This window comes from Ochotona princeps, chromosome 6 (assembly GCF_030435755.1).
Source record: "Ochotona princeps isolate mOchPri1 chromosome 6, mOchPri1.hap1, whole genome shotgun sequence".
Classification (NCBI taxonomy): Eukaryota; Metazoa; Chordata; class Mammalia; order Lagomorpha; family Ochotonidae; genus Ochotona; species Ochotona princeps.
Genome location: NC_080837.1, coordinates 47,068,930 through 47,093,036, shown reverse-complemented (window position 1 = coordinate 47,093,036; position 24,107 = coordinate 47,068,930). Strand labels below are relative to the sequence as shown.

The following is a 24,107-nucleotide window of genomic DNA, read 5'->3' as shown; positions in this document are numbered from 1 at the left end:
GATTAGTCGATTGAGCCATCATGCTGGGCCCCTAGTTCTATTTTTATAAGCAGTCTTGTTCCATTGGGGTAGATTGCTAGCACCTGTAGAAGGAAGATGAGTTTGAGACAGAGGTATGTAGCATTGGCCACATGCTCTTGGAGTCTGTACTCAAGTCTCAAGTTATTACTGTTTCCGTGCCTGTGTGGACCTCTCCCGTCTCCTCATTAATTCTCTCAGACTACACTTGCAGGAATTTTTTTAGCTTTGAAAGGGACAGCAGGTTCTGTACCCCAAGAGGAATAGCATTGATTTGCTTTTAGAATATGAAAATTCCCTTCACTTCCCCTTGTACCTGCAGTAATTGGATACAGGACCCTAGATTGAAAATTGAATTTTTGTTTAGAAGTTCAAGTTTCAGGACTGGGTTGAGATTGGGTTATAGTTGAGATCTGAAAGTCGGATTTTGAGAATTGAGCATAAGACTGTATTCCCTCCAGCTGGTTGAAAACCACGGACGGGAAAGGGTGGGCGCCCAGAGACCTCCACCGGCCATGTCTGGCTGGCGTAACCATACCCCAGGGCCTCTGTGTCTTACCTCAGGCGTTCAGTGCCGTAGCAGGGCAGAATATGAAGTGAGAGCTTTCCCAGAAGCCATCCAAAGCACCTTTAATCCCCACAAGTGGACAAAGGAAAACTTGGGAAGAAGCATGTCAGGAACTGCCCAACACTAACGCCTACACTCCTCCCCCTGTTTGGCACAAACAACCTGAGAGCCAACCATTCAGTCCTTGCTCCTGGCCTCACCTCTTAGGAGGCAGAAACAGCCTGGAGCATACAGAAGCAGAGGTGGATTAGTGGAAAAAGCATGGGATTAAGCAGCAGGAGACTGACTTTAGGATCTGATTTTACCCATCAGTAGCTGTGGAATTTGGAGAGAGCCACTTACATCTATCTCCCTCTCTGTGTTTGCGAAATGCTTGATCTTAGCCAAAAGGTCGACAAGTGATGTGTGTTTGCAAAATGAACACCTGCCCTTCCGTCTCTTCTTGACTCCCAAAGAGTTGTTTGTGAGGGTTCCGTGGGATGGTGAAAGGGAATGACCCGAGAAAGAACCAGGTGCTGAGGCTCCGCATGGATTGTACCCCTACAAACCACCTCCAGACAAGAAGGGTTGTGTCTGTGGGCTTCTAGCATGTTCTGCACCAAGGGTGGGGCTGCTGTGTCTGGTGGCAAAGCCAGCCTCCAGGGGTGCTAGCTATGAGAACCACTAATCAAAAGGGTGTGGCTGCAATCTAGCCAAAAGAGACCGCCCCTGAAAAGCTTTCTAGCTGGCAAATGGTCTCTGAGAACCAGTCACAGACCCAGACCTGCCATCTTCAGCCAGTCTGGAGCCCTCAGGAGCTCGGTGGGTATACCACACGTGGCCCAGTCCCAGTGTCCCGAGCTGTGAAACCCATGGCTTACTTGGTGATAGTCCACTTGCTATCACCAAGACTTAGTTGTGTCTTCTGTAAAATGTGGGACATGATTATAGATGACTCTATAATGAAACGGTCAGTATGTGACCCTGCCCTACTCCCTTTGTCCTACCTGAGGGATCATTTGCACCAGACGCCCCTCTGCATGATCAGCCAGCTCAAGGCACTCACAGAGCAGAGCAGACGTGAAACTAGGCAGCCAGCTGCCCTGACTCTGCCCCCCTCGGTCTCTTTATGCAGGAAACATCATTGGCTCGGGAATCTTTGTCTCGCCAAAGGGCGTGCTGGAGAATGCTGGCTCAGTGGGCCTTGCCCTCATCGTCTGGATCGTGACGGGTCTCATCACAGCTGTGGGAGCCCTCTGCTATGCCGAGCTTGGGGTCACCATCCCCAAATCTGGGGGTGACTACTCATATGTCAAGGACATCTTTGGAGGACTGGCTGGGTAAGAGGATCTTAAGAGTTTTGAGGAATGGTCCAAGGGGGAAGGAGAAAGAGCCCAGAAAAGATGTCAGCTCAAGAGAGGAAGTCATGGCCAAGCTCTCTCTACAATGAATGTGGGCAGGATTTCTCCTTGTCTCCATTGGGTAATGTGGCTCTGTGTGCTCTCGATGCCCCTGAGAATGACCAGGCTGTAATTTGGAGCTCTGTTGGTCTTAGTGGACAAAACACTTGGAGTGAGAACAAATAGAACCAGAGGTCACATGGACCATGAGCACCCTCATAAAACAAAACCCTTTGATTTTGAACAATGGGAGTGACCACTAAGATACACCCACCTGTGCCCTCTTCTTACAATGCCAAGAGAAGTGGCCTCCCGGGGAAGTCAGGCCCTGAGTTTCCGGTTTTAACAAATCCTGCCATGGTAGAAGTCAACCCTTCCCATGGCCAGAGGAAGAAGGGCCCAGAAACCCCCTCTCAATGCAACCCCAGGAAGTGGCTTAAAATGCCCTCAACCAGCTGTGACTATCAAAATTCTGGGGTTGCAAATTCTGTATTTGCACTGTGGGATGGTGGGAGCCAAAGTAGCTAGAGGAGGGAGGATGAAAGCCAAGTACAGAAAGGACACGCCAAGAGTGTTTTGGAGCTCGTTGAAATGTAGCTCTGGATTGTTAAACCATTTTATTGTCATCGCCTGGAGCTGGCTGTCTCCTTAGAGGGTGGGGCTGGGCTGGACTCTTTTCAGCATCCCTAAGTGAGGCTGGGAATGCACCCATTCAACCCTGCTAAGGGAAGGGAGGGGGCCCCACTTGTCCAGGCTTTCCCCATGACTGACCCCCGCCCTGCCCTTTGGCTGTTCCTCCTTCAAGGTTCCTGAGGTTGTGGATTGCTGTGCTGGTGATCTACCCCACCAACCAGGCCGTCATCGCCCTCACCTTCTCCAACTATGTGCTGCAGCCGCTGTTCCCCACCTGCTTCCCCCCGGACTCTGGCCTTCGACTCCTGGCTGCCATCTGCTTATGTGAGTGTCTCCAAAACCTCGCTCGCTTGCTCGTGGGTGGTATGGCCACTCTGGCCTTCATGGAGGGCCGCTCGGCTCTGATTCTCCTTTCCCTCCTTGGTCTACACACACACACACACATCACCCCCTCCACCCCCACCCCATTCCCTGTTACTTTTCTATGAATGCACAAGTGTTTTGGGTGAATGAAAGAATTCTGCATCCAATTATCTGGTGTTAAGAAGAAACTTAAATAGCACAATTAGCTATTTAAAGATTGCTCTGTCATTTCCTTTCTGTTTTTAAAGATTGATTGCTTGATGTGAAAGGCTAAATTACCAAGAGAAAGATATCTTCCATTTCCTCACTGGGCTGGGCCAGGCCAAAACCAGGAAGCTGGAACTCCATCTGGGTCTCCCACGTGGCCCATCTTTCTCTGTCCTTCCAGGTGCCTTAGCATGGAGCTGTGATTCATTCTGGCTGGGTTTTTCATGACACAAAGCACTTTCACCTCTATTATCTGATTTGAGTCTCATGACAGATCCACCATGTCAGCTGGGCGGGTTTTATCCTTTTCCTCAAATAGATAAGGAAACAGGGGACCAAGCAAGTGCCTGCCCCAAGAAGGCAGCCCCTGAATGGAGTCTAGATCTCCTGATTTCTCCTTCTCCCCCTCCTAGCATATAGTGCCCATGCTGGCCTCTCCCAGCCACTGATCCAGAAGATGATTCTGGCCTGTGACAGTGAGTCTGTCCACTACCTCACCTTGCCCAACCACACTTTATAAACTCAAGGAGGAGCGTGTGTCCATGGTTATTCCCCTAGATGGCTTTTCTAACTGGAGGAAATTCTGTGTTTAGGATTCACCTGGAACCGTAATTCAGTAAATAGGGAAGGCTCTCTAGAAAAAGATAGGGACACTCCATGAACAAGTTCTGCAGAGGAGCCAGAACAGGTAAAACTGCCATCTGCGATACCAGCATCTCATGGGCACGGGTTCAAGTCCTGGCTGCTCCACTTCCTATCCAGCTCCCTGCTAATGCACCTGGGAAAGCAGCAGAGGATGGTTCCTGTTTCCCTTGGGTCCTTGGGCCTCTGCTACACTTGTGGAAGACCTAGAAGAAGCTCTTGGCTCCTGGCTTTGTCCTACCCATCCCTGGCCATTCTGGCCATCGGGGGCGTGAACTAGCAGATGGAATATCTCTCTGACTTATAAATAAATAAACTAATGCTTTTAAAAGTTCTGCAGAACATTACCAGGAGCAATTGGTGCATAATTTCTATCAATAATCTCAAGGGATTGGAAGTATTTTCCATCTTTTTTTAAAAAGATAAAGGTTTGTTTATTTGAAAAACAGAGCAGGCAGCACTCCAGCCAATGCCCAGATGGGATGCTGGTGTCCCAGGTGGTGGCTTAACCAGTTGTGCCACAATGCTAGCCCCTTATTTTCCATCTTTACCCAAAGACAGACTACTTTCTAAAGTAGGGCTTGGCTATGTTTCCTAGGCTGTACTTCCAGAGCTCGTTCAGCACTTGCGTTCTCCCACCTTTTAGACACTCACCAAAAGATGAGTGGCCGTGCCAGGCATACCTCTCCCAGGTCCCGATGCTTTTGTCTTGCTGGTGGATGGGCGATGGGGGATGAGGGGATATTCTGCATCAACTCGTCATCACAGTAACATCTCGCAGGCCAGGTGGTTGAGACCCAAGAGGTTCTTGGCAAGCATGTCCTCTTTGGCCCTGATGGTCAACTCTGGTCATAGCAAGTAGCCAGGTTGTAGCCTTGGCTACATGGGAGTAGGTTCCTCCCACGTTATCAGATCATATCAGCTCATACCTCTCTAGTGGTGGAGGGGTGTGCACCCAGGACGGGGATGCCTGGGTCTGTGTGTCCCCTCTCAGCCCCCTTCCCCATGTAGAAGATTGGCTCCAGGAGTGCAGTTGACCAAGACAGCCCAAGGGAAGGAATGAGACACACACCCCCCCAAATCAGTCACTAAGAGTGGGCTCGGGCATCATGTGGCAGGGCTCTGCTTCCTTGTTTCCTAGCTGGGGCCAGAGCAGGAGGGGGCCAGGGAGGAAGGAGGCCGTGGGAATGCAGGAAGAGTGGAAGTTTCTGCCATGAGACAGGCCAGTGGGGGGTGATGGGGAGGAGGACCACAGGAGTGCTGGCCGCTGCTGTTTTGGTGTCTTGTGCACACAGACAGCTTCCTTTTTCCTGCTGACGCTGCTGAAGTAGCTCAGACAAGAGGCTGTCCCTACCCCTAGGACAGGAGCCCCGCCGCGGCCATGGCCAAGGTCAGAGCCATGGGCTGCAGTTCCTTTGTCTTCTCTAAACCACCTTATGAAAAAACCCTCTCTAGGGGTGTAGGCCGTGACCTCATTGCAGGTGGGAAGGTGAGAGCCCCTTCCTACCCACAGGCCCTCCACAGCCTAATATCCCATCACCCAGCACCAAGCACCTGGCACCAACATCCATGAAAACACACACACAAATCCTGCCCTCTGCTTTTCCGGCCATCAAAGGTTCCGTAAAGCGTCAGGCCAGGGCTGTCTCGGAGGTAAAGCGCCAGGAAATGGGCTCCAGTTTAGCAGCCGTCAGAGCAGCCCCCGGGACAGGAATTTTTCAGTGTCCTTGAAATCTGCGTTCAAGAATTTCCCACAGGCAGAAGCAGAAAAATCTTCTGAAACCTTTTTATTGCCAAGCAGATTTGGAAAACAGCTCCTTCACTCTCCCTGGGTAGTGTCCCTGCAGGGTACCCACCTACAGGGATATGCAACCCCCCCACACACACACAACTTCCTCTCGCCTCTTCTTTAAGCCAGACACTCCCAACTGCTTTGAGTCTGGTTTTTTGAATTCTTTTTTTAGACACTACAGGCCCTGAAATTGTCTTAATGTAGTCAGTGAAAGATTTGGCGGATAGCTGTCTGTCATGAAGTGTGGACATCCATTATTCTAGCACCCACCCACCACCACCACCACCATCCTACCCACTCCATCTTCTTAGCAGGTGCCAGGCATGCCAGCCTAGCCAGCCTCTGGAGAGAAGTGGGAGAGAGCATGGGTACAGCCTGAAGGTCTCTACATAGGAAACTCAGCTTTCTGTTGTTTCATTTTGGCACGTCCCCTGAGCTGTGCGAAGCTTTGAGGAAAGGCCACCACCCTCTGCAGGGAGGTCACCGGTGTGTAATGCCAGGCGCTGCCGGAGGACAGGGCATGGCGCCCAGCGGGGAGGGTGGCTGTGGCCAAGGCCCTGGCTAGGGTTTGCTGTGAGAGGGGAGGAGATGAGGTCAAGTCTGGTTCTGTGGTGGGGCCGGTTATGGAAGAGATCTGATGAAAAAATGAAGTTGGGATGAGCCAGATGGTGGGGGTGGAAAGGCAAAAAGAGTCTGCTGTAACTGGCTTGCCTGCTCGGGAGCCTGGAGGGGGTGGAGGAGAGGAAGGAACTACAGATTTGGAGCACGCTTATGCAACTGCAGCCGACCCTTTGGATTTCTTCTATTATTTAGGTCAAAGCCGATTATTCACTGCTGAGTCAGCAGAATATCCCTGGCTTCCAGGCAGTAGAGAAAATATTTTACATTTTAATTAAATGAAAGGCCTTTGTCCTTTCTTCAGAGCAAGTGTAGGAGGATGAGAGGGAAGGAGGGAGGACAGAGCAGACTGGGCCTCATCAGAACCAGGGTATGCATATCTTTCTGTTTTCTTTTTGGTTATTGTTATCTCAGAAGCAAAGGCTATGTGACCCATGTCAGAGATTCACGGGGGGCACAAAGCAGGTCAGTAGTGCTGCAGAAATAGTGGTTGGGTGCCGTGAAGAGAAGGCATCCAGGTGTGTGTCTGAGTGACTCACCATACACATTGGCAGGTGGATATTCATGCACACATCTGGGTAGATCAGCACATACACATTAACAGATTGTTTCTGTAACTTGCCCTTGAATCATTGAACCTTTATGGTGTCAGAAAACAAAGTTGCAACCCTTTGAAGATCTTAGTTGGCCTTATTTTCAATTCTAAAAATCAGCAACATTCCAGAAAATAGGGCGAGTGTTCCAAGGACCCAAGTTGAGATTGTTTGTTGTAGGTTTTCTGTTTGTTTAGATGAAGAAGATATTGAAGAAAGCAGAAACAATGCAAAAAAGCATTGATTATTTTCAGTTACTTTCCCTGGCCTGAGGTGGAGGTGGGGTGGGGGAATGGGGACGCAGGGACAGAATGAAATGAAGATAGCTAGTTAGCCAACCTCTGTTACTTCTTTTTGTTCTGGGGATTAAAGCAATGTCCCATTGAGTATTTGAGAAATGTGGCTGTTATCTCCCTAATCCTGTCTGACGGGTCAGATCAAAGGTCTAGTTTCAGTTTGGTGACTGGAACTTTAGCTTGAGTGACACCATTTTGACTTTTAGTTCAGTTTGGTGGGGACCAGAGCCAAGCTGTGTCTAGCACAAAGGCTTGTCCTGTCATTTTTACTTAAAACACCTGTGTCTACCCAGAGTGGCCGTGGTGACACAAACCTGGTACCAAGTACATGCCTGGAGGGTGGGGGAATATCCTTTCTTACATTTATTTATTTATGTGTCTTGTCCCTAACTTGGATTTTCCTTTGGGGTCTGTCTGTCCTGCCTTCCTTCTCCTAGGGACAGGGCCACCTTCAATTGAGATCACTCCAGGCCTGCTCTTTTGGGGCTGGGGTCACATCTCACATCTCAGTAGCACCTTCTCCCTGAAGATCTTGCCTCCCAGAAGTTCCTTCTTTTTCCTCACCCCTCAACAGAAAGGAGTACCCTGCAGCGCATTTCACAAAGGAAAAAATGCTTATTATCTTGTTTTCTATCTTTCTGCTGAGATTCCTAAGAGGCTGGTTTTCCAGAGCTTCATATTTCTCCTTCTCCTTCTTCCTTGAGTTATTTGGAAGGCAAATTGCTTCACCTATACCTTCTGATCCCAGTGGCTCTGCAATCCCTCTGCAGAAACTGCCACCACTGTCTGAAGCCTCAAGTTGCATGTTTTATAAGTTTCTTGTGAATGAGTCCTTTTACCAGTAGGGGCTTCAGCAGCCTTCCCTAGTATTTAAATCTCCTCTCTGTTCATTTCCTCCTCCACTGCACATCCCTCCACCCTGCCAGCCTTCACATTCTCTAGCTGCAAACTTCCCATCCCCAAGTACTAAGTCTGTTGCCCCAAATACCTGAACAGTATTGCCTGTCCTCTTGTCCTTTCCCCAAAGAACTCTTTCGGTGTCTGATCAGCCTTACCTACAGGAATTCAGAAAATGCAATCTGGTCAAGATTTTGACCTCTCTTTTCTCTGTACTTCCTCTAGCTAGCCAGCATTAAACTCTACATGCGCTGAACATCTCTTGAGTTTTAGTCAAGCTAAAATCTCATTCTTCATTTTTATGATGTTTTAAGGCTAAAACTATTCTGTAAGTGGGTTTCCTTGGGAGAAGGAAAGAAACTAGAAAATGCATCAGTTAGTTACCCTGTTTGGCTCCTACTTTGAATGGTAATGAGACATTGCTGCACACATAACTACAGGACAATGTGATGGAGAAAGTGTGTCCAATACAGAGAAAGGTGCTTGGAAGTTGGTAAGAGAGTGCTAGGAATGGAATGGCTCCCAGATTGGGCTAAATCTTTTTTTTTTTTTTTTTTTTTTTTTTTAAGATTTATTTGTTTTTATTACAAAGTCAGATATACAGAGAGGAGGAGAGGCAGAGAGGAAGATCTTCTATCCGATGATTCACTCCGCAAGTGACTGCAATGGCCGGTGCTGCGCTGATCCCAAGCCAGGAGCCCAGATCCTCTTCTGGGTCTCCCACATGGGTGCAGGGTCCCAAGGCTTTGGGCTGTCCTCGACTGCTCTCCCAGGCCATAGGCAGAGAGCTGGATGGGAAGCGGGGCTGCTGGGATTAGAACTGGTGAACATATGGAATCCCGGAGCTTTCAAGCAAGGACTTTAGCCGCTAGGCCACTGCGCCAGGCCCTGGGCTAAATCTTAAGGTAAGTAAGAAGGTCAGGTAGAGATTAGCTCTTAGGCTAGTCTTAGGATCAAGTGTAAGGACAGGTTCAAGAAAAGTAAGTACTTGAGTGGAAGTGAGGCTGAACAGGTGGGCAGGAGGCAGATCTCAGGATCCCGTATATTAATTGGAAAAGAGTAGATGTTATCCAAGGAACAGGGACCACAGAAGGATAGCAGGCAGAGGAGTAACATGATTAGATTCACATTTGAGTGAAGGAAACACTGAAACTCGAAGCGAGGTGACAAGCAAGCATGTGTCTTGGCCAGAGAGGTGATGACCTGAACTAGAAAGAAATAACACGGACGGAAAGGTGACAAAAACAAGAAAGATTTAGGAGTAGAATCAGCTGGCCATGTTGATGGATTGACTACTCAGGAGGAGCTATCTAGTTCACCTACAAATCAAAATGAAATATGTTACAGTGTGTCTCCAGTGTCTGTGCGGAGCCGGGAGACAGTTCTCTCTGTCCTCCACTTCCTCTCTGGGGTCCTGAGGGGTGCTGAGCAGTGTTACTCAGAAAGCGACTGGCACCCTTGGGGAAAAAAATGACAAATAGCTGAGAATTTCAACAGACTTTGCTCATCCAAACAACATTTATCAAGAGCCAGGAAGTGGTAGATCCTGTCCTTGGCACAGGGGCCAGAACAGTGAACCAACCTCATTCGGATTCCAAACAGCAGCAGCAAATTAATTATAGCTTCTCTCTTAACCACCAGGAGTCTTCAAGAAATTCATGGAAAAGTGTATTAGGAAAAAGACTGGATTTCAAAACATTATGGTGCCAAAGTAAACCTATCTTCTACTTCCCATTTTTTCGTGAACTTTTTGAGGGACCCTCCTATTTGCTGAATCTACAATGTTGTCTACAGTCCCACAGAGGACACAGGAAGCTTATTATCTCCAGGCACTTTCAAATATTGGAGTGTCTGCTCTGCTCCAGGCGCTGCGCTAGAACTAGAGAGACGAGTTCCTGTACTGAAGGACTCACACTTCATAGTGAGTTCCCTGGGAAAGCAACACTAGGGGTCTAGGTGTAAGAGAAATGATGGGAGTGGACTGAAGTGCAAGAAAAATTGTAAGTGGAGGCTAATTAAAAAAAAAATCAGCTGGAAACAGCCAAGCAATGACCTACGTGAAGAAAAGAGAGGAGTAGGATGCAGTGGGGACAATGCTCTTGCAGGAAGGATTAACAAATGCCAGGGTAGGCAGGACAAGAAAGAGCATGACCCCGGGGGAAGTTACAGGCTTGGGGTAGCATGGCTTGGACTGCAAGGGAAGAAGCAGGGAGAGAGGCAGTGTCCATATCATGAAGAGCCTTTCTGGTTGGTGTTGAAGACAACTGGGCTTTGCTCTGAGAGGCAGGAAGGCAGCACTGCAGGGTTATAAACAAATTAGTTGCATTAGCATACTTATTTTAGAAGAATCATCATGGTGCAAGGGTCAAGGATAGCTTGGCAAAGAAAGAAGATCAGAGGCAAGAAAACTGATGACAGTGCAAGAACCCAGGACAGGAACAATGATGTGAACTGTGTGTGGGGCAGAGGCAGAGTAGAAAAATAGATACTACATGGCATTTAGGAGGTAGAGTCGGCAGAACTTGGTGATTAAGGTTCAAAGAGTCAAGGATGAGGCCCAACGGAGTAGCCTGGTGGTTAAAGTCCTCGCCATGCATGCCCGGGATCCCATATGAGTGCTAGTTCATTTCCCAGCTACTCCACTTCCCATTCAGCTCCCTGTTTGTGGTTTGCGAAAGCAGTCGAGGATGGCCCTATGCCTTGGGATCCGACACCCACGTGGGAAACCCAGAGGAAGCTCCTGGCTCCTGGCTTTGGTCAGCTCAGCTCCAGCCATTGCAGCCACGTGGGGAGTAAATCAGCAGACAGAAGGTCTTTCTGTTTCTCCTTCTCTCTGTAAATCTGCCTTTCCAATAAATGAAATTTGGAGGGCAGAATTAGAAAGAGTGAAATCCATTCACTGATTTACTCCTCAAATGGTTGTTAACAGCCAGGACTGAGGCAGGCTGAAGCCAGGAGCCCAGAGCTTCTGGGTCTCCAACATGGATCTAGCAGTTGGGTCTGTCCTCTGCTGATTTCCCAGGCATATTAGCAAGGAGCTGGATCAGCAGTGGAGCAGCTGGCACTTGAGCAAGCATCCATATGGGGTTCCAGTGCTGTAAGCAGATGCTTTGCTCACTATATGACATGAAGAAAGCCGCCCCCCCCCCCCAATCATCTTTCTACATCTCATTGGTATGCTTCAGACTGACTTGGCTCCTCTGTGTTTGCCATTCTTCCCAAATCAGTGGCACAGTGCTAAAGTTGCCACTTGGAATACCCCCATCCCATATCAGGAGCCTGGGCTTCAGTCCCATCTCCACTCTGTATTCCAGCTTCCTGCTAATGTGCATGATGGGAGGCAGCAAGTAATGGCTCAAATTGGAGACCCAGATTGCATGCTTGGCCCCTCCTTGTGTCCTTGAACATTGGCATTTAAAAAATGAACGGACAGATGGGAAATCACTCTTTCGTTCAAATAAATAATAAACAAGAAATAGGGCCCGGCGGCATGGCCTAGCAGCCTTGAAAGCCCCGGGATCGGGCCCGGCGGTGTGGCCTAGCAGCTAAAGTCCTCGCCTTGAACGCACCGGGATCCCATATGGGCGCCGGTTCTAATCCTGGCAGCTCCACTTCCCATCCAGCTCCCTGCTTGTGGCCTGGGAAAGCAGTCGAGGACGGCCCAATGCATTGGGACCCTGCAACCGTGTGGGAGACCCGGAAGAGGTTCCAGGTTCCCGGCTTCGGATCGGCGTGCACCAGCCCGTTGCGGCTCACTTGGGGAGTGAATCATCGAATGGAAGATCTTCCTCTCTGTTTCTCCTCCTCTGTGTATATCTGGCTGTAATAAAATGAATAAATCTTTTAAAAAAAGAAAGAAAGCCCGGGGATCCCATATGGGCATCAGTTCTAATCCCGGCAGTTCCACTTCCCATCCAGCTCCCTGCTTGTGGCCTGGGAAAGCAGTCGAGGACAGCCCAATGCATTGGGACCCTGCATCCGCGTGGCAGACCTGGAAGAGGTTCCAGGTTCCCGGCTTGCGCTCACTTGGGGAGTGAATCATCAGACAGAAGATCTTCCTCTCTGTCTCTCCTCCTCTGTATATCTGACTTTGTAATAAAATGAATAAATCTTTAAAAAAAAATAAACGAGAAATATACATTTTTTAAAAAAAGATTTATTTTTTATTTTTATTGGAAAGTCAGATTTACAGAGAGAGGAGAAATAGAGAAAAAGATCTTCCATCTGCTGGTTCACTCCCCAAGTGCTTTTGAATTTCATGTCTGTAATGGCAGAATAAATGTTCATTCTTTAGTATCATTTTCCTTCGATGCCTAAAATCCCTTGGGTACTGGGCACAAAGCTATCTCTGTTAACCTCATTTTACATTTCAGTAATAAGCATTCTAACTTGATTGCCAATAAGCAGCACAGCTAGTGGTACCATAGATTCTAGTTTCTGTGGCATAATAAGTAGCTGTGAACACCATAGAGAATTCAAGCATTTTTCAGAGATCTTCCTCCGTAGCGATGCATTTGTGTTGGACACTTCTGGTTTGAAATCCTAACTGTTCTCGAACCAGGTTGTTGTTGTTGGCAGTGGTGGTGTGTTTATGTGCCTTAAGATGTATTTATTTGAAAGGCAGAGTTACAGAGAGAGAGGGCAACACGGGCATCTTTCATTCGCTGTTTCACTTCCAAAGGCTTGGGTTGGACTTAGTCAAAGCCAGGAGTCTGGAACTTCATGTTGCTTTCCCACATGGGTGGCAGGGGCCTTCACACCTGGCACATCTTCTCTTGCCTTCCCGGGTGTATTAGCAGGGAGCTGGTTGAGAAATGGAGCAGTTGGTACACAGTGGCACCCAGAAGAGATGTGGCGGCTTAACTGGCTGTGCCACAAGCCAGCCTCTTGCCTCCCTCTGGCAAACTGAGAAGCTTCAACAAGCTTCAGTTCCTGCTCCCTCCCGACTTCCCCAGGACCTCTCCTGGTCTCCCTTTTACTGCCAACCTGGAGTTGTGTCTTCAAAGGGTGAGCCCTCACAGCCACATCCTGAGGGAATAGTGTGTGGGATCCAGGTTCCCTGAAACAGGAAGCTTTCCTGAAGTTCAGCTTCCACCAGGTTATGCCAGCAGCTTGTTTACTTTCTTGAACCAGCCCAGCAGCTCACATTCTCCTTGGGCGGGCACTTTGTTCCTTACTTGAAAGGGTCACTTGTTTTTCCCAGGGGAGCCAGCCCCTGGGTATATGAAGTCACCCATTTGTTGCATCTGGTGAGCGTTTAAGAGTTAGCAACAACACAGTTGTACAGGGAGAAAGGAAATCTCTCATCTGCTGGTTCATTCTTCAGATGGCTGGAACAGCCAGGACTGGGCCAGGCTCAAATCATGAGCTCCATCACTGAGCTCTCTCCCACGTGCTTGCGCAGCCCAAGCACTTAGGCAATGCTCTGCTGCTTTCCCAGAAGCATTAGCAGGGAGCTGGCTCAGAAGTAAGACATCCAAGACTTGAATTAGTGCCCATGTGGGATGCCAGTCCCTCTTCAGACAGAGAGTTAATATGCTGTCTCAGCCCACAGAGCTGGCCTCAAAAGCTAACAAATATTTATATCACATACCCCAGAGCATAAAACCAGGATACTTGTGGGAGGGAAACCTAGAAATACTGTAAAGTGGGTTATAACCATCAGCAGTGGGTTTTAGAGCCCGGCGTGATAACATAGTGGCTAAAGTCCTCGCCTTACATGCGCGAGGATCCCATATGGGCACTGGTTTTTGTCCCAGTGGCCTGCTTCCCATCCAGCTCCCTGCTTGTGGCCTGGGAAAGCAATCGAGAATGGCCCAAAACCTTAGGACCCTGCATCTGCATGGGAGACCTGGAAAACGCTCCTGGCTCCTGGCTTTAGATCAGCTTAACTTCGGCCATTACAGTCACTTGGGAGTGAATCAGCAAATGGAAGATCTTTCTCTGTCTCCTTCTTTCTGCATATTTGACTGTTCAATTAAAAAAAAAAGTAGGGGAACTCTTCACCAGATTTCTAGACCTTGATGAACACTAACAGATCCCACAGCCAACTAGTCCCACGGACCAATCAGTTCTCCCAGGTCCCACTCTTGCTCCCACCCCCTCCAAGACAGGTACATCCAACAGCTTACTGCTATCCACCTTGCTTGTGTCTTGGGAGAAGCAGCTCTGGCCATCAGGGCCTGAGATATCGGGCATCTTTCTGGCCCAGGCTGGAAAATTAATGAATAGGATGAAAAACAGGCTCCCTGAGGTCACACAACATGTCAGCTGGGTCACCCCTGGCTTGTTTGCAGGGTGACAGAGTTCCACTCTCCTCCCCTGCTCCACCCAGCTCAGAACCATGTGCTCCTGCTGAAAAGAGAACTACTCAGCTTTTGGAAAATGCTGAGCTGAGAGTTCGGGCTTCAGCCATGGGTGGTGATTCAGCAGAAATGCCAGGTCCAGCAGCTGGCACCTGAGGGGACAGGGCAAGAAGGAAGGGGTAGGGCAAGGGCAGCATGGGTGGGAGTTTAGCTGGAACTGGAGGAGACCCTAGGGAATTAAGGACCTCCCCAGGTTCCATAGCTCCTCTGCCCCCACCCACTCCTCCCGCTGGGCTTTGCCCTGGCAGGAGCCATGCCCCTCCTGAGAGAGGCTCTGAGATTTCTGAGTAGGTGGTATCACTGCCCTGAGATGAAAAGAGCTGCAACAGGCAAAAATGTTAATGGGAAGATCGAGTTCTAAAGCAATTGTGTGCTTCCCAGAAGCCGGGATCAAAGCTGCATGTCCAAGGAAGGGCCACTTTGATTTTTTTTTTTTTCGTGGTTACTGTTTTGATGTTTATTTGCCTTTCACGTGTCCAGCTGTTTATCCATATAATTTTACCCCGCTGAGTCATAGGACAGATACAATACTACAAACCTTTGTTTTAATTCCCCAGGATGCCTATCTTGGGTAGGAGGAGGGGAACGGGGAAGGTTTCTAGAAGGGTCACCCCACTCTTACCCTGCTTCCCGAAGGCTACCCCCCCTCCCTGCCCAGGTCTCGCAATGAACAGCATGCCTCGGGGAAGAAATGAAACCTCCCCCAAAGCCTCTGGTGGCATGCAGACAGGCAAAAAAGATTTTTTTTTTTTTTTACTCATCCGGGCCTGCTGGCTGCTGCGACTGCTTACCTTGTAGATCACAGAACGATTGCAGTTAGACCGGCTGAACCCAGGCAGCTTTTCCACAATTAGAAACACGTGCCTAGTGGCTGCCACGCGCAAGCGGGGAGGCGGCCCGGGAGCGCAGCCCAGCCAATGGCTGAGCCCAGTGTCACCACACACCCTGCAGGCTGCAGCAGCGTGGGCACCACAGGGCCACTCCCAGGGCGTGACTCGGGGAGCTGACTGCCCCCATGCCACCCCGTCCCAAGCAAGTGAGCCCCAGGTGAAACCTCGCCTGTTTGCCAGGGTTGCGCTGCATGCCGGCCAGGCGCTTATTTTGAAGTTCAGATGAGGAACAGGCTGTTCTGATTTCTTGAAAGTGGTGTCACTGCTTCCTGTTTCTGGGCTTGTCTGCACGGTACATTCCATCTTTCTGGTCAGTGGCCCTGGCCTTCTCTGTTCTGCTGATTGTCACGTGGCTGTGGGACTCCCCCTCTCCCTCTTCTTCCTCTCCTGGCCTCCCAGATCCACTCTCCCTGCCTTCTCCACCGTCTGCACCCTTCCCCCTCCCATTTCTACCGTGTGTTTTCACTTATCCCAGGAATCCCAGGAGGAGGGCAGGCCTAGTTCTTTAGATGTTAAAGGGAAGCCAACCTCTCAAAGTGGGCCTATGGGCCACTCCTGGGAGACCCAGACATGAAAGGTAGATTTACAGAGAAGGCAAGACAGATAGAAAGAGGTTCCATCTGCCAATTCACCCCTCAAATGACCACAACAGCTGGAGCTGAACCAATCCGAAGCCAAGAGCTTCTGGGTCTCTCATGAGGGTACAAGGTCCCAAGACGTCCTCTACTGCTTTCCAAGGCCACAGGCAGGGAGCTGGATGGGAAGTGGAGCAGCCAGGACACTAACAGGCACCCATTTGGGTGCCAGGTTTAGAAGTGTAGGATTAGCCAGTTGAGCCATTGTGCCAGCCCCATCCTATTCTTTCTTGTGTTGTCCCTTACACCTCACATACCTCACCATTTACTGAATCAGGATGGGTTGATTCAGGCTAGAGAAATCGCACAGTGAGCCCTGCCATAGTGTGCTTGATGTTGTCCATGCGTACATGGTACACAAGAAAGGCCTTTTCTGTACCCTGCAACTGTGTATGTTGGGATGAAGTTCTCTCAGTAGAGAAGACAGGAAAAGACTGGTGCTAGGAAGGGCAAGCCTGTTTGTGACCGTGCAGGATAGCCAGAGGGAGGACGAGGAAGTGGTACCCACTTGTTGCAGGAGCCCTGCTGTTGGGCCACTGCCATGGGGTGGGGAAGTGACCAGCTCGCTTAGCCCTCAGGTGACCTTGCCTTTGCTTCCCACCTCCTGGGGGCCCTCTGTTTCCCTCCTTCTGGTGTCCCCACCCCTCTTTGGGGTCTAAGTGTGTGTTTCCTGACTGTGCTTTCTAGACTGTTCTCTTTCAGGGTGTGCCTCTGCTTTCTGGTCCTTCTACCTGTCGCTATTTTGGTTCCTCTTGATACTATATCAGATAACTGCAGATTGAGTGGCTTCACACTGCACTTGTTTTTGCATTCTGTAGGTCAGCACTCGGGTGCAGGAATGGGTTCCTTGTCTTTTCTAGCCTCTAGGGGCCTCTCACAGTCTCTGGCTAGAAGGCTTTTTCCGTATTCCAAGCCAATAGTAGTTGCCTGAGTCCTCTTGCTCCCCGACCTCTGTCTTGCTCCTTGGGCCGCTCCGATCTTCCACTTGTACGGAGATCCATGGGGCTCTCTGATAACCCAGCCTAATCTGCCCATCCCTGGATCACAAACCTAATTGCACGTGCACGGTGCCTTTTGCACAGTCACTAAGTGCAGAGATTGGGATGCTGGCAGCCCCAGGAAGGCCAGGAGTCCACCTTCCAAAGGCCCCGTGAGTGCCACTGTCATTGTCCCAGGGAGGAAGGCAAGGACAGGCTTCCTGCGATGCTGTGGATCAAAGTCTGAAGGGCAGGCCTGTTGGTGTGGGGGTGCTCAGAGCTGCTGTCTCTGCAGAAGCAGGACTTACCCAGCTCTCTGCTGGGCTAACACGTTCCAGGTTGGCAGCAGGAACACTGCCTCTCTCATCGCATGGAGAGGAAATGTAGAACCCGTCTCTGCTGCTCTGCTTCTTGGCTGTGAGAGGCCCTGGGCTGCATCCGGAAAAGCCACCAGTTTGCTGGTCTGATATTTTCCCTTCCTGCCTGCTTTTTTTTTTTTTTTTAATTGAAAAGGCAAATTTACGAAGAGAAGGAAAAACGGGGAGAAAGATCTTCCACTTGCTGGCTTACTCCCCAGATAGCTGACATGAAGCCAGGAGCTTCTTCCAGATCTCCCATGTGGTACAGGGGCCCAAGACTTTGGGTCATCCTCTACTGCTTTTCCAGGCCATAAGCAGGGAGCTGGATGGGAAGTGGAGCGGCTGAGACACAAGCCAGGGTGGAGGATTAGCATGTTGAGCCACCACACGGCACGTGCCTGAGTCATTCTTTGCATGTCTCTGCAATCTTGTGTTCTTTGAGGTTAAGAAAGCAATTGTGTCTTCTTTGAGTCTCATCTTGATTGACTCCTTATCCAGAAACCTAGGAAACAAAAAGACAGAGGGTAGAAAATGACGAAGAAATGCAGTAAGGCCACAATTCCGCCGGGGGCCATGCAGCAGCTGCAGCACTCTTGTGCTTTTCACTACGGTGTGTAAGAACCAGAGACCTTGCCTTCTGATTTCATCCAGGCACCTCTCCCTGTGGCTTGGCTCTCTTTCTGCAGAAAACCGTGTCTGATCTCCTCAGGCAGACTTAGGGACTGCTAATGGCTGCCCACCAGCCAGCTCCCATGAGTGGCTCTGCTGTCACCACTTAAATTTGTGGTAATTTCAAAAGTTACTCATTGGACCCTGCACAGTAGCCTAGCAACTGACTTTGCAATAAATGAATAAATCTTTTTTAAAAAATAAAATCCTCAGTTTACACACACCGGGGTCCCATATAGGTGTTGGTTCTAATCCCAGCAGCCCCGCTTCCCACCCAGCTCCCTGCTTGTAGCCTTGGAAAGCAGTTGAAAAAAAACTTTGGGACCCTGTACCCACGTGGGAGACCTGGAAGAGGCTCTGGGCTCCTGGCTGTAGATCAGCACAGATCTGGCCACTGTGGGCACTTGGGGAGTGAATCAACGGACCGAAGATCTTCCTGTCTCCCCTCCTCTCTGTATTCCTGACTTTATAATATAAGTAAATAAATCTTAAAAAACAAACAAACAAACAAAAAAACCCTCCTCCTGACAGTGTTTAACTCCCAGAAGGCAGGAACTGTGTCCCCGCCCTCCCCCTTTTTTATTTTTTCTATTTTTTTCTTTTTGTTAATATATTAATTTGAAAGGAAGAGTGAGAGTGGAAGGAAAAGGGCTTTCATTTGCTGATTGACTCCTGAAATGACTGCAGTAGCCAGCACTGGGTCAGATCAAAGGCCCAAGAGCCAAGATTTCCTACTTGGGTGGCAGATGCTTAGGACTTGCTTAAGCTGCTCCTTCCCAGGCACTTTAACAAGGAATCAGATTGGAAATAGAGTAGCCAAGACTCAAACTGGTGCTCTAGTGTGGGACATGAGTATCCCAAGCAGCAGTTTAGCCCACCTATACCACTTATTTCGAACTTCCCTACAGACCTGAGTGTCTCCTACTTATAAGCCCTAGGTAGATGACAGATGGACAAATAGACGTATGCATGGACGGATGGATTGGTGGGTGGGTGAGTGGATAGATAGAAACCCTTGTGTTTCAAACGACAGTGGCCACTCATTTGGCTATACATGTGGCTCTCCTGAGGCCACCAGGTCTAGGACATGCAGAGTTAAGGGTCTAGCTGAGCACAGGAAGAGGTATTGGGTGGCCGATGGACAACCGCAGGTCTGATCAGACAAGGGGTTTGGCAGGCACCTATGAGTATCGCCTTTACTCACTGACTGTTCCTCTCTAGATGCAGGTTTGGGTTTCAGCCAGCCTGTGGTGGAGGGAGTCTTCTCTCCACACACCCCCACCTCACCTGCTGTGATCCGTAATCACATAACTGCAGGGCAAAAGGGGGGGACCCCAAGGATCTGCATCCCCATGGTGGTCCCACACACAACGGATGTCACAGGTAGCCTGCCTAGCCTTACCTCATCTGCACAAGTTTTCTTTCTCCAAGATGGCTATGAAGGTGAGAGGTTAAATTTTAGTCGAGGGTTGGGTTGTAGGGAAGTTGTAGAGATAAGATCAACAGGGACAGAAGACACAGCAAGGTTCCTTGCCAAAGCTTTGTTCCTTGCCTATAATGTCTCAACCGAGACAGCATGTCTATGCCAGGACATGGCCTATCTTGCAAAGAGATGAATTGTCACTTCCTAGTCCAACACACCCAGAGGTGGCCACATTTCACCTCCTGCTTGGGGGAAGGAGGATCTCTTTGAGTTGCCCTCCTCTGCCCTTATTTGCTCAGGCACTATCTTGTCACATGTCTGCCCTGCTCTGTCATCTCCTGTTCCTTACTCTGTAATCCTTACCCATCTTGGAGCCACATGGGGTTTTTGTTTGTTTGATTTGGTTTGTTTTCCACTCATTCTTCTTTCACAAGTCAATCTTCTTCACCCTTTAGTCAACTATTACTTGTGCCCGCTTGAATTTGAGGGTGCAGAAGCCCAGCCTTGTACTCATCATGTGGAGCCCGGGGAAAGATCGTTGACACAGCTGGCTAGAGTGATGTGGGTTGGATTGTCACCAGGCACGTGATCCTGAAACCTTTATTGAATTGAGTAAGATGAACCCCATGTGTATTTACCAAGATGCCTCTGTCCATCTGGAACATTCACGTTATTTACAATATGTTCTCCCCGTTTGGGTACTAAAAATCCTTGCCCTGACAATATGTTCTGATTCTCCTAATTTGACACCATCTTGGACCACAGCCTCTCCACAAGGAGTCAGAGTTTGTCCTCCTGAAATCCAGCCTCCTGTTGTCCTTTTGGCCCCATTAAATCAACAGGGGATTATATCGGTTCTGAGCAGTAGGGAGCTTGGCATGCACTGTGGGATGTTTAGATTGTGATGAGATTGGAGGACATGCTCTTAGCTCCTTTACTAAATATTTGTTGAGCACCAATCCTTTGCAGGCATCAGAGATCCGCTTAGGATGCAACTCACACAAAAAGGGCGCAGTGCCTGTCCTAGTCTATAGGGGGAAAGGAACAATGAAGCATCTTATTTTGCTGCAAAGAAAGAAGTAGGGAAAGGAGCTGTCAACAGTGTGGTGTAGGATTGCTGTTCCAGGGGAAGGCAGAGACTTTGCCTGGCAGGAATAGACAAAAGTGTAGCAACTCACAGAGCAGTGGTGACATTGGAACAGGATCTTGAAAGATGAGCAGTCAGCCAGGTGGAGACAGGACACCTAGGGAGGTTCCAGGGGAGATGGTCACGTCAGGACCTTCTGGCCTGGCTCACATGTTTTCAGAACCAAGTACAGTTGGGAAATCCTAGCAAGGTAAGAACATTGGAAGGGACAAGCATTGATGTCACTTCATCCACCTGCTTGGAGACTTGAGGAGACAGAAATAGCCTTGGGCTTTTACCTGGCTGGCAGGGTAGGGCAGGAGGTAAGAAGAGCCTTCTGAACTCTTGGGTCGCAGTCACTGTGCCTGAAGATGGGAAGCCAGAAGGATTTTGAGTCCTGGCCCTACATATTCTCAAACATCTCACAGCCATCAGGAAACTGGAAAGGATAGAGGGGTGGTAAAACAGAGAGGTCCTTCATCCTCCGCTTGCTCCCTCCCCGCTTACCCCCTCCCTGTGCTCAGCCTCAGCTCTCACCAGCCCTGGAAGGGTCACTTTGTTGAGATTTCTGTGTAAGCCCTGTCACTCCTGAGCAAAGAACCAGAGTGGCCAAACACAGGGAGACTTGCTCAATATCTTTAGTCATGAGGGAAATAAACATCATGAGGGAAATACTACCAGATATGTTTTTTTTCTTTTTTTTTTTTATTATTATTTTTTATTATTTTTAATTCATTAATTACATTGTATTATGTAACACAGTTTCATAGGTACTTGGATTCTCCCCACCCCTCCCCAAACCCTCCCACCATGATGGATTCCTCCACCTTGTTGCATAACCACAGTTCAAGTTCAGTTGAGATTCCCTACCAGATATATTTTTACCTGACAATGCCAAGTGTTGGCAAAGACACCGAGCAACAGGAATTCTCATCTCACTCCCTGCTAGTGGGGGTGCAAAGCCATTCTGGAAGAAGATACAGCAGTTTCTTACCTTTAAAATATATATAATTTTTTTCCCATTGGAAATGCAGACTTACAGGAAGGAAGAGAGACAGAGAGATCTTCTATCTTGGTTCACACCCCAAATGACCTCAATGACCAGAGCTGAGCCAATCCAAAGCCAGGACCTTTTTCTGGGTCTTCCATGTGGGTGCAGGATTCCAATGCTTGGGCCATCCTCTGCTGCTTTCCCAGGCCACAAGCAGGGAGCTAGTAGGGAAGTGAAGTACCTGGAACACATACTGGTGCCCATATGGGATGCCAGCACTGACAGGTAGAGGATTAGCCAGTTGAGCCATCACACTGCCCTTCCCCCTCCCCCCACTTTTTTTTAAAGACAGATCTTTCAGCCACCAGTTCATTCCCCAAATGGCCACAACAGCAAGAGCTGAACCAGGCCAAACTCAGGACCTTGGAACTCCATCCAGGTCTTCCATGGGAATGGCAGGGCCCAAGCACTTGGGCCACCTATCATTGCTTTCTTAGGTGCATTAGCAGGGCACTTGGTCAGAAGCAGAGAAGTTAGGACTCAAACTGGCACTTGAAAATGAGATGCTGGTGTCTGTCACTGGCAGTGGCTTGATTTGCAACACCACAACCACCTGACCCCTAGTAATCTTTCTTTTCTTCCTTTCTCTCTCTCCTTTTTTCTTTCCTTTTTTTTTTTTTTTTTACTTGAAAGATTCAGTTACAGAGAGGGAGAGAGAAAAAGAAACAGAGAGAGAAATCTTCCACCCACTGGTTCAATTCCCAAATGGTTGCAAGAGCCAAGGCTATGCCAGGCTGAAACCAGAAACTAAGAACTTCTTCTGGATCTCATATGTGGGTGCAGGGGCCCAAGCACTTGGGCCATTCATCGTCTGCTGTTTTCACAATAGTATTAATAGAGACTATGATCAAAATGGAACAGCTAGGACTCAAACTGGCCCCTCAATGGGATGCCAGCACTGCAGGCAATGGTTTTCCCTGTTACATCGCTGCCCCCTAACAATTCCCTATGAAGTCAAATATATATTTGCCATGGGACTCAGAGCCCTACTCCTAGATAGTTACTCAAGAGAAACTAAAACCTAAATCAAGAACCTTGATGAATCATACAGTGACATCTCTGTGGTTGTAACCGCTTTATCCACATAATTAATTGCCTTCAACTGGAAGTGATCAAGGGCCCAGCAGCCAGTGAATGGAAAAATAACCCAATCCATTCCCATAATGGAATCTGATCTGACAATAACAAGGAACAGATTGCCAAAATGTGCAGCAATGCAAATAGATCTTAAATCATTATGTTGAATGAAAGAAACCAGGGGTCACTTTTGTGTTATAGTGAGGCTGCTGCCCACAATGCCAGCATTCCCTATGAGTGCCGGTTTAAGTCTTGGCTACTCCAGTTCCAATCCAACTTCCTGCTGTTGTGCTTTGGAAAGGTGTGGAAGCTGGCCCAAGTACTTGGGGATGCTGGCAAGCCTGATGGAGTTCCTGGCTTCTTCTGCCTGACCCAGCTTTAGCCACTGTGGCCATTTGGGGACTACAAAGGGTTAAACCGTGTTTCTCTCTCTCTCTCTCTCTCTCTCTCTCTGTTAACTCTGCCTTTCAGATAAACCAGACACAAAAGCCAAAATATTATATGACCCTCTGGGGGAAAAAAAAAACTAGAGAGACAGAAATCAGATGAGTAGTTGCCACAGGTGGGGGAAGAAGACTATGTACAAGAGAGCATGCCATAGGAGAGCTTTGGGGAGCAGTGGACGTGTTTTCTGTATTGACAGTGGGAGTGGTCCAGTCAAAGTTTATGAGACTGTGCACGTAATAGCCATGGTACTCACTGTAGATCATATCTTGGTAACAAAAGAGTCCTCTAAACCTCTCACCCCAGAATCAGGCTTAGGAGGAAGGTCACATCCAGGATACCCTTGAAGGCAAAGCCCATGTATGTTTGCACACCCTGACCAGGTGTTGAATTCTCCTTTGCTAAGGACCATGTCTGCACTTCCATGCCTACTTCCAACCCACAGCCATAGGAAGGCCACATGCAGGCCAAGCTCTCATTTGGAGCACATAATCGCCGTTTGTAACCCATTTACTTCACCCAGGTTTCTTTCGGTCACCAGAGTGAGCCTGTAGCACCTTTGGCTTGCTGGTTCTGATCCCAGCCCCTGGAATTCAGTAGTGTGACCTGGGCATCTGCAGCCTCGGCTGGCCACTGAGGTCATGTCTGGGATGTCTCATTTCAGTGCTGCTCACATGGGTCAACTGCTCCAGTGTGCGGTGGGCCACCCGTGTTCAGGACATCTTCACAGCCGGGAAGCTCCTAGCCCTGGCCCTGATCATCGTCATGGGGGTTGTGCAGATATGTAAAGGTGAGTGTCCCAGGGAGCTCCCTGCCCACACTCAGTCAAAAGGGGAGGATAAGTTGTGTTCCCCCAGGGTGGCTTGGGGTAGGATACGCTCCCCCTTCTGAGCAATGGTCTTCCCAGGCTCCCCTCTTGGCCCTTTGGGGTCCTCACCTTGTTGCCTTCACTCGGGGGAATTGCACTTAGCCTTCAGTTTCTTTCTGTCCCTATCTAAAAATATATATATAAATATATATATATAATTTATGTCCTTTTATTTGAAAGATGAATTTTTTTTTTTTACAGAGAAAGAGATCTTTCA

At 48.9% G+C, this 24,107-nt stretch overlaps 1 protein-coding gene and 1 long non-coding RNA gene across 3 annotated transcripts in view; one reads left to right on the top strand and one right to left on the bottom strand.

Annotated features, from left to right (window-relative positions):
• Positions 1-24,107, top strand: part of SLC7A8 (solute carrier family 7 member 8) — a 55,091-nt gene that overhangs the window by 19,462 nt on the left and 11,522 nt on the right. For both annotated transcript variants that reach the window (XM_004584691.4, XM_058666218.1), the window contains exons 3-5: positions 1,701-1,905; positions 2,771-2,922; positions 23,687-23,812. In XM_004584691.4, the coding sequence (XP_004584748.2) occupies positions 1,701-1,905; positions 2,771-2,922; positions 23,687-23,812 (483 nt within the window). The remainder of the gene's footprint in view (positions 1-1,700; positions 1,906-2,770; positions 2,923-23,686; positions 23,813-24,107) is intronic.
• LOC131480581 (uncharacterized) lies at positions 17,461-24,005 on the bottom strand. The gene is made up of 4 exons (XR_009245630.1): positions 23,960-24,005; positions 20,750-20,889; positions 20,503-20,653; positions 17,461-17,734 (listed from the first exon to the last, which is right to left on the bottom strand). It is a non-coding gene; the product is annotated as an uncharacterized LOC131480581 (long non-coding RNA).